Source organism: Bufo bufo, chromosome 5 (assembly GCF_905171765.1).
Source record: "Bufo bufo chromosome 5, aBufBuf1.1, whole genome shotgun sequence".
Classification (NCBI taxonomy): Eukaryota; Metazoa; Chordata; class Amphibia; order Anura; family Bufonidae; genus Bufo; species Bufo bufo.
This window is the reverse complement of record NC_053393.1, coordinates 565,493,395-565,503,688: the sequence shown is the minus strand read 5'-3', so window position 1 is coordinate 565,503,688 and position 10,294 is coordinate 565,493,395. Positions and strand designations below refer to the sequence as shown.

The 10,294-nt window shown below is 48.5% G+C and overlaps 1 protein-coding gene across 4 annotated transcripts in view; it reads right to left on the bottom strand.

Annotated features, from left to right (window-relative positions):
- Nucleotides 1–10,294, bottom strand: part of AGAP3 (ArfGAP with GTPase domain, ankyrin repeat and PH domain 3) — a 206,017-nt gene that overhangs the window by 40,546 nt on the left and 155,177 nt on the right. For 3 of the 4 annotated variants that reach the window (XM_040431801.1, XM_040431799.1, XM_040431798.1), the window contains exons 11-12: nt 8,441–8,564; nt 6,152–6,289 (exon numbers count right to left, since the gene is read on the bottom strand). In XM_040431801.1, coding sequence (XP_040287735.1) covers nt 6,152–6,289; nt 8,441–8,564 — 262 coding nt within the window. The remainder of the gene's footprint in view (nt 1–6,151; nt 6,290–8,440; nt 8,565–10,294) is intronic. The other variant, XM_040431800.1, reaches the window with a different exon arrangement.

The following is a 10,294-nucleotide window of genomic DNA, read 5'->3' as shown; positions in this document are numbered from 1 at the left end:
AAAGGGGGAGAGAGGAAGAGAGAGAGAGAGAGAAAGGGGGAGAGCCAGCCATAGAGGCACTAAAAGACAAGGCACGCAGAGCCTACTATGCCATCAGGAGACGGCTGTACCACCTAAAACCACCCGTGAGAGTCTGGCTCAGAATATTTGACAGCGTCATCGCCCCAATTCTTCTTTATGGCAGTGAAGTTTGGGGTCCTGTCACCTACCCAGACCCATCCAAATGGGACCCCAGCCCAACAGAAACATTCCATCTGGAATTTTGCAAGCACCTCCTCCAAGTCCATCGGAGCACCTCCAACAGTGCTTGCCGGTCCGAGTTGGGCAGATTTCCCTTACTTCTCGCAGTACAGAAGAGGGCGTTATCATACTGGGACCACCTACAAAACAGCAGTCCCAACTCCTACCACCATAAAGCCTTACTGGACAGTAAGAACCAGTCCAAGCCGTGTGGCCTGCATCAACTTATCAACACCTTGTCTCCCCAAAACTCTCAACAATGCGGCCTGACAAAATCTCAAATAAAAATCATAATTTATAACTCCAAAGTAAAACATGTTGGAGAATGGAGATACGAAATAACAAACTCCAAAAAACTATTGATTTACCAGTCACTGCAGAGAGACTACAAACTGGCCCCGTACCTGGAGGTGCTACAAGACCCCAAAGACAGACAGACAATGAGCCTGTACAGACTGAGCGCCCACAGCCTGGAGATGGAAGTAGGGCGGCACAGACAAACCTACAAGCCCAGAGAGAGGAGACTGTGCCAGCAATGTGACCAGGGGGTCCCGGAGGATGAGGAACACTTCCTGCTACATTGCCCCAAGTACTCAGCGCTGAGGGACACTCACTTCCAGAGACTCTCCGCTCTCATCCCGGACTTCAATTCTACAGAAGAGAAGAGGAAACTCCAAATTCTACTGGGAGAAGAGGAGCCAATGGTGAAGAGAGCTGCCCAATATGTGACAGCGTGTCACAGACTGAGAGGGACATGAGAAACTGAGGACTCTCAAAGACTTATGTCCATTCCCCCAATGGTGAAGAGAGCTGCCCAATATGTGACAGCGTGTCACAGACTGAGAGGGACATGAGAAACTGAGGACTCTCAAAGACTTATGTCCATTCCCCTTTATATTACCCCCTTCCCCTTTATATTACCCCCTTCCCCTTTTCCTATGCAAACTCAACTGCTTTGGCAATGCTAACATGTATCTGGTCCTGCCAATAAAGCTTTTTGAATTTGAATTTGAATTTGAAGAGAGAGAGAAAGGGGGAGAGAGAAAGAGAGAGAGAAAGAGAGAAAGGCGGAGAGAGGAAGAGAGAGAAAGGCGGAGAGAGGAAGAGAGAGAAAGGCGGAGAGAGGAAGAGAGAGAAAGGAGGAGAGAGTAAGAGAGAGAAAGAGAGAGAAAGGGGGAGAGAGGAAGAGAGAGAAAGGGGGAGAGAGGAAGAGAGAGAAAGGGGGAGAGAGGAAGAGAGAGAAAGGGGGAGAGAGGAAGAGAGAGAAAGGGGGAGAGAGGAAGAGAGAGAAAGGGGGAGAGAGGAAGAGAGAGAAAGGGGGAGAGAGGAAGAGAGAGAAAGGGGGAGAGAGGAAGAGAGAGAAAGGGGGAGAGAGGAAGAGAGAGAAAGGCGGAGAGAGGAAGAGAGAGAAAGGGGGAGAGAGAGAAGGGGGAGAGAGAAAGAGAGAGAAAGGCGGAGAGAGGAAGAGAGAGAAAGGCGGAGAGAGGAAGAGAGAGAAAGGCGGAGAGAGGAAGAGAGAGAAAGGCGGAGAGAGGAAGAGAGAGAAAGGCGGAGAGAGGAAGAGAGAGAAAGGGGGAGAGAGGAAGAGAGAGAAAGGGGGAGAGAGGAAGAGAGAGAAAGGGGGAGAGAGGAAGAGAGAGAAAGGGGGAGAGAGGAAGAGAGAGAAAGGGGGAGAGAGGAAGAGAGAGAAAGGGGGAGAGAGGAAGAGAGAGAAAGGGGGAGAGAGGAAGAGAGAGAAAGGGGGAGAGAGGAAGAGAGAGAAAGGGGGAGAGAGGAAGAGAGAGAAAGGGGGTGAGAGGAAGAGAGAGAAAGGGGGTGAGAGGAAGAGAGAGAAAGGGGGTGAGAGAAAGGCGGAGAGAGGAAGAGAGAGAAAGGCGGAGAGAGGAAGAGAGAAAGGGGGAGAGAGGAAGAGAGAGAAAGGGGGAGAGAGGAAGAGAGAGAAAGGGGGAGAGAGGAAGAGAGAGAAAGGGGGAGAGAGGAAGAGAGAGAAAGGGGGAGAGAGGAAGAGAGAGAGAGAGAGAGAAAGGGGGAGAGAGGAAGAGAGAGAGAGAGAGAAAGGGGGAGAGAGGAAGAGAGAGAAAGGGGGAGAGAGGAAGAGAGAGAGAGAGAGAGAAAGGGGGGGAGAGGAAGAGAGAGAGAGAGAAAGGGGGAGAGAGGAAGAGAGAGAGAGAGAGAAAGGGGGAGAGAGGAAGAGAGAGAAAGGGGGAGAGAGGAAGAGAGAGAAAGGGGGAGAGAGGGAGAGAGAGAAAGGGGGAGAGAGGAAGAGAGAGAAAGGGGGAGAGAGGAAGAGAGAGAAAGGGGGAGAGAGGAAGAGAGAGAAAGGGGGAGAGAGGAAGAGAGAGAAAGGGGGAGAGGAAGAGAGAGAAAGGGGGAGAGAGGAAGAGAGAGAAAGGGGGAGAGAGGAAGAGAGAGAAAGGCGGAGAGAGGAAGAGAGAGAGAGAGAAAGGCGGAGAGAGGAAGAGAGAGAGAGAGAAAGGGGGAGAGAGGAAGAGAGAGAAAGGGGGAGAGAGGAAGAGAGAGAAAGGGGGAGAGAGGAAGAGAGAGAAAGGCGGAGAGAGGAAGAGAGAGAAAGGGGGAGAGAGGAAGAGAGAGAAAGGGGGAGAGAGGAAGAGAGAGAAAGGGGGAGAGAGGAAGAGAGAGAAAGGGGGAGAGAGGAAGAGAGAGAAAGGCGGAGAGAGGAAGAGAGAGAAAGAAAGGGGGAGAGAAAGAGAGAAAGAAAGGGGGAGAGAAAGAGAGAAAGAGGGAGAGAGAAGAGCGAGAGAGAAAGGAGGGGACAGAGAAAGGGGGACAGAGAAAGGGGGACAGAGAGGAAGAGAGAAAGGGGGAGAGAGGAAGAGAGAGAAAGGGGGAGAGAAAGAGAAAGAGAGAGAAAGGCGGAGAGAGAAGAGCGAAAGAGAAAGGAAAGAGAGAAAGGGGGAGAGAGAAAGGAAAGAAAGAGAGACAGAGAGAGAAAGGGGGAGAGAGAGAGGGAGACGAAAGGAAAGAAAGATGATATATAGAGGGAGAAATAGAAAGAGAAAGAATGAAAGTGGAATAAATAGAGAAAAAAATGAGAAAGTGAGAGGGACAGAAAAAGAGAGAAATAGAGAACAAGAAAAATAGGAAGGAAGAATAAGAGAAATACGAGATAAAGAAACACAGAAAAAGAGACAGAAAAACAAAGAACGAGAGAAAGAAAGAAAGAAGAAAAAACAAGAGAGAGAAAAGAAAGAAACAGAAAGAAAGACAGAAAGAAAGGGAGAGAGAAAGAAAAAAAAGATAAAGAAAGAGACAGAACGAAAGAAAGAAAGAAAGAACGGGACATAAAGACTGAAAAATAAATAAAGCGACAGAAAGAGAGGAAGAGAGAGACAAAGAAAGAAAGTGACAAAAAGAGACAAAGACAGAAAGAGTGAAAGAAAGCAACAGAGAGACAGAAAAAGAGAGTGCAGGAAAGAGAAGACAGGCGCACAGCTGAGATCTCTTCAGAACGCGGTGTAGAAACTGCACTCAGACAAACACCTTTGTGAATGTGGTGTTTAAAAGGTAGAAATCTGAGGACTGGGGATAAAGAGTGCGATAAGAGAGAAAGAGACAGCCAGTGATTGCGAGCCAAAACCATGAGCGGTCTAAAGACAGCAGCAGAGCTATCCAATCCACCGCATGTCTGTGGAGATGACCAAACACTAAGGCCTCTTGCACGCGACCGTATGTCCTCCGAGATACACGGTCCGTGAGCGGGCGATATGTCCCAGAGCGGCATACAGTCAGGTCCATAAATATTGGGACATGGACACAACTCTGACATTTTTGGCTCTATACACCACCACAATGGATGTGGAATGAAACGGACACGATGTGCTTTACCTGCAGACTGTCAGCTGTAATTTGAGGTATTTACATCCAGATCAGGTGAACGGTGCAGGAATTACAGCAGTTACATATGTGCCTCCCACTTGTTAAGGGACCAGAAGTAATGGGACAGAATAATAATCATAAATCAAACTCTCACTTTTTAATACTTGGTTACAAATCCTTTGCAGTCAATTACAGCCTGAAGTCTGGAACGCATAGACATCCCCAGACGCTGGTCTCATCCCTGGTGATGCTCTGCCCGGCCTCTACTGCAACTGTCTTCAGTTCCTGCTTGTTCTTGGGGCATTTTCCCTTCAGTTTTGTCTTCAGCAAGTGAAATGCTCAATCGGATTCAGGTCCGGTGATTGACTCGGCCATTGCAGAACATTCCACTTCTTTCCCTTAAACTCTTTGGTTGCTTTTGCAGTATGCTTTGGGTCATTGTCCATCTGAACTGTGAAGCGCCGTCCAATGAGTTCTGAAGCATTTGGCTGAATATGAGCAGATAATATTGCCCGAAACCCTTCAGAATTCATCCTGCTGCTTTTGTCAGCAGTCACATCATCAATAAATACAAGAGAAGCAGTTCCATTGGCAGCCATACATGCCCACGCCATGACACTACCACCACCATGCTTCACTGGTGAGGTGGTATGCTTGGGATCATGAGCAGTTCCTTTCCTTCTCCATACTCTTCTCTTCCCATCACTCTGGTACAAGTTGGTCTTGGTCTCATCTGTCCATAGGATGTTGTTCCAGAACTGTGAAGGCTTTTTTAGATGTCGTTTGGTAAACTCTAATCTGTCCTTCCTGTTTGAGGCTCACCAATGGTTTCCATCTTGTGGTGAACCCTCTGTATTCACTCTGGTGAAGTCTTCTCTTGATTGTTGACTTGGACACACATACACCTACCTCCTGGAGAGTGTTCTTGATATGGCCAACTGTTGTGAAGGGGGTTTTCTTCACCAGGGAAAGAATTCTTCACTCATCCACCACAGTTGTTTTCCGTGGTCTTCCCGGTCTTTTGGTGTTGCTGAGCTCACCGGTGCGTTCCTTCTTTTTAAGAATGTTCCAAACAGTTGTTTTGGGCCAGGCCTAATGTTTTTGCTATCTCTCTGATGGGTTTGTTGTGTTTTTTCAGCCTAATGATGGCTTCACTGATAGTGACAGCTCTTTGGATCTCATCTTGAGAGTTGACAGCAACAGATTCCAAATGCAAATAGCAGACTGGAAATGACCTCTGGACCTTGTATCTGCTCATTGTAATTGGGATAATGAGGGAATAACACACACCTGGCCATGGGACAGCCGAGAAGACAATTGTCCCATTACTTTTGGTCCCTTAACAAGTGGGAGGCACATATGCAAACTGCTGTAATTCCTGCACCGTTCACCTGATTTGGATGTAAATACCTCAGATTACAGCTGACAGTCTGCAGGTAAAGCACATCTTGTCCGTTTCATTTCAAATCCATTGTGGTGGTGTATAGAGCCAAAAATGTTAGGATTGTGTCCATGTCCCAATATTTATGGACCTGACTGTAGATCGTGCACACAGAGGCGCACAGCACCATAGATTACAATGATACATATAATCATATGAGTGCGAGACAATAGCCCCGCGGGCGGTCCGACGTGCACAGCATCATTGTAATCTATGGTGCTGTGCGCTCCCGATCTATGTCCTCTGAGATACACGGTCCGTGAGCGGGCGATATGTCCCAGAGCGGCATAGATCGCGCACACGGGAGCGCACAGCACCATAGATTACAATGATACATGTGATCATATGAGTGCGAGACAATAGCCCCGCGGGCGGTCCGACGTGCACAGCATCATTGTAATCTATGGTGCTGTGCGCTCCCGTGTGCGCGATCTATGCCGCTCTGGGACATATCGCCCGCTCACGGACCGTGTATCTCGGAGGGCATACGGTCGTGTGCAAGAGGCCTAAGAGAGAGGAGGAGAGAAAAGGAGAGCGAGAGAGCAAAAGAGAGCATGAGACAGGGAAAAGCGAGAGAGACAGACGGGTAAGATGTGACAGGATGGAGGCCTCTGATCTCGGGCGACATCTCACCTGTTGACGTGTCGCCCCACTGCTCCCCACTACAGACAGAATAGGATCTCTGGGCCAGGCTGACCCCATCGCTCTTTCCACTAAATGTTGAGAGGCTGAGGCCGCTGAGAGAGCGCTCCGAGGAGGAGAGTGCGGCTCCTAGAAGGTAATGTACAGACATGTCGTCTATGGAGGACCCCACCAGGAACACGTCCGGGACCAGTAGGCAGCAGAACATCTCTACCTGTCAGGGCCCCGCAACATGTAAGCAAAGGGCGACCCCGACTACAACACGTGTGACCAACAGACACGGCACAAAGAGACCTACAACAAGAGCACACCGCTACAAGATGCATGAATTATGCGTGGCGTCGGGAGGAGGAATGCGGGGCACCAGGTGGAGGAATGCGGGGCGTCGGGAGGAGGAATGCGGGGCGCCAGGAGGAGGAATGCGGGGCGCCGAGAGGAGGAATGCGGGGCGCCGAGAGGAGGAATGCGGGGCGCCGAGAGGAGGAATGCGGGGCGCCGAGAGGAGGAATGCGGGGCGCCGGGAGGAGGAATGCGGGGCGCCGAGAGGAGGAATGCGGGGCGCCGAGAGGAGGAATACGGGGCGCCGGGAGGAGGAATGCGGGGCGCCGAGAGGAGGAATGTGGGGTACCGGAAGGAGTAATGGGTGGGGTTATATAAATAGTGGGAGGGGTTAGGTGGTGTTCTGAAGCACATGGGTGTAATGGGCGGAGTTACATTGAATAGTGGGAGGGGTTAGGTGAAGTGTTCTGAGACACAGCGGTGTAATGGGTGGAGTTACATGGAATAGTGGGAGGGGTTAGGTGAAGTGTTCTGACGCACAGCAGTGTAATAGGTGGAGTTAAATGAATAGTGGGAGGGGTTAGGTGAAGTGTTCTGGCGCACAATGGTGTAATGGGCGGAGTTACATTCAATAGTGGGAGGGGTTAGGTGAATGTTCTGAGACACAGCGGTGTAATGGGTGGAGTTACATGGAATAGTGGGAGGGGGTAGGTGAATGTTCTGAGACACAGTGGTGTAATGGGTGGAGTAATATGAATAGTGGGAGGGGTTAGGTGAATGTTCTGAGACACAGCGGTGTAATGGGTGGAGTTTCATGGAATAGTGGGAGGGGGTAGGTGAATGTTCTGAGACACAGTGGTGTAATGGGTGGAGTAATATGAATAGTGGGAGGGGTTAGGTGAAGTGTTGTGGTGCACAGTGGTGTAATGGGTGGAGTTATATGAATAGTGGGAGGGGTAAGGTGAAGTGTTGTGGTGCACAGTGGTGTAATGGGTGGAGTTATATGAATAGTGGTAAGGGTTAGATGAAGTGTTGTGGTGCACAGCGGTGTAATGGGTGGAGTAATATGAATAGTGGGAGGGGTTAGGTGAAGTGTTGTGGTGCACAGTGGTGTAATGGGTGGAGTTATATGAATAGTGGGAGGGGTAAGGTGAAGTGTTGTGGTGCACAGTGGTGTAATGGGTGGAGTTATATGAATAGTGGTAAGGGTTAGATGAAGTGTTGTGGTGCACAGCGGTGTAATGGGTGGAGTAATATGAATAGTGGGAGGGGTTAGATGAAGTGTTGTGGTGCACAGCGGTGTAATGGGTGGAGTAATATGAATAGTGGGAGGGGTTAGGTGAAGTGTTGTGGTGCACAGTGGTGTAATGGGTGGAGTTATATGAATAGTGGGAGGGGTTAGGTGAAGTGTTGTGATGCACAGCGGTGTAATGGGTGGAGTCATACGAATAGTGGGAGGGGTTATCTGTGGAGTGAAGTGATGGGAATCTGGTGGAGCGTACAGAGGAGGCCCCGGAGAAGCGGTGCTCCAGGCACCAGCGCACGGGGTTAAATGGGCATCAGTACATTATACAGGATATAAATGGCTGCGGCACAAACACGGGGGAGGGCGGCGCGGCTGTCAGGTAATGGGGCCTCATTATACTCCACATCGTACAATCAGCGCCTGGGTAATTGTCGAATTTGATGCTAATGATTAATGAATTAAACATGCGCCATCAATTAGTCCTGGGAGAATAATTCTGCATAAAGCGGCGGGTAATGTAATTACAGGAAGAGACATAACGAGCTGAGAACATCCTGCATCACAGAGCGGGGGAGGGGGGTGGCACAGCCTGCCGCCTGACCACCCCAGGAACACCGTTAGCAGACTGTCCCATGAAGGGACTACACTCCTCAGGAGCCACGGAGGAGTCGTCAGAAGAAAGCATTGCATCATGGCAGTGCAAGGGTCCGAGGAGGGGCGAATGAAGGGCGCAGGTGGCGCGCAGCAGCCATTACCTGTCTGGCCGGGCAGCTGGCCGCCGGGGGCTCCGCTGGACGCTCGAGGAGGCCTCTTCCCAGGAACCTTCACCGTTGTTCGCAGCAAATCAATCTGTTTGCCATGGATGTTCTGCATGTAATCCTGTCAGACACAGAACATACGTGTCAGGGGGGGCGGCACAACGTGTCAGGGGTGGGCGGCACAACGTGGCCGAGCGCTGCCCACCACTGCACAGTCACATACAAGTCAGGGGCAAAACAGTGAAAAGTTCTCTCCAGTAATGAGAGGAAAGCTCCAATCAGCCAGACAGTAATTAGCGCATCTCATCTCCGGCTCACAGGAGCCTTCACCGGAGCAGCCATTAACCAGCATCATTAACACATTCAATTAACTTCTCTAAACAATCTAATTGATTCCAGCAGACAATTAATACATGACAGACACCCGGGCACTGCCTCAACCAATCCACACAGGCTCCCAGACCACCCAGGGGATTGTAGAATCATCCCCGGCCAAAGAGGTCCAGCAGCGACTGTGGCTGAAGCTGCTTTCTACTTTATTCAGGAGGACCTGCAGAAGGACCTGCAAATGTTCACAGGACCTCAGCGGGTCCTCAGGCCAGAAGGGAGGAGCATGCATGACTGCCGGACACCAACAGTACGTGCATGGGACACAGAGAAGGGTCTGGATTAGGTTAGAGGTCTAATTGGGAATGCAGGTAGGTAGGCGGACTATCTGTAAACAGGATGTATGGCCAGAGGACCTGTATTCAAAGGGGTGAATATTGAGAAAGGTCAGGTCCAATAAATCCTTATCTGAAGTGTTCAATGTAAAACTACTTACAGTACAAGGTGATCAGAATCATAACGGGTGAGGTGCAATATCCCAATATACAGTATAATACAGGTGAGGTGTAATATCCCAATATACAGTATAATACAGGTGAGGTGTAATATCCTACTATACAGTATAATACAGGTGAGGTGTAATATCCTAATATACAGTATAATACAGTTGAGGTGTAATATCCCAGTATATAGTATAATACAGGTGAGGTGTAATATCCCAGTATATAGTATAATACAGGTGAGGTGTAATATCCCAGTATATAGTATAATACAGGTGAGGTGTAATATCCCAGTATATAGTATAATACAGGTGAGGTGTAAGATCCCAGTATACAGTATAATACAGGTGAGGCGTAATATCCCAGTATACAGTATAATACAGGTGAGGTGTAATATCCTAATATACAGTATAATACAGGTGAGGTGTAATATCCCAGTGTATAGTATAATACAGGTGAGGTGTAATATCCCAGTATAAAGTATAATACAGGTGAGGTGTAATATCCTAATATACAGTATAATACAGGTGAGGTGTAATATCCCAGTATATAGTATAATACAGGTGAGGTGCAATATCCCAGTATATAGTATAATACAGGTGAGGTGTGATATCCTAATATACAGTATAATACAGGTGAGGTGTAATATCCTAATATACAGTATAATACAGGTGAGGCGTAATATCCCAGTATACAGTATAATACAGGTGAGGTGTAATATCCCAGTATACAGTATAATACAAGTGAGGTGTAATATCCCAGTATACAGTATAATACAGGTGAGGTGTAATATCCCAGTATACAGTATAATACAGGTGAGGTGTAATATCCTAATATACAGTATAATACAGGTGAGGTGTAATATCCTAATATACAGTATAATACAGGTGAGGCGTAATATCCCAGTATACAGTATAATACAGATGAGGTGTAATATCCCAGTATACAGTATAATACAGGTGAGGTGTAATATCCTAATATACAGTATAATACAGGTGAGGTGTAATATCCTAATATACAGTAT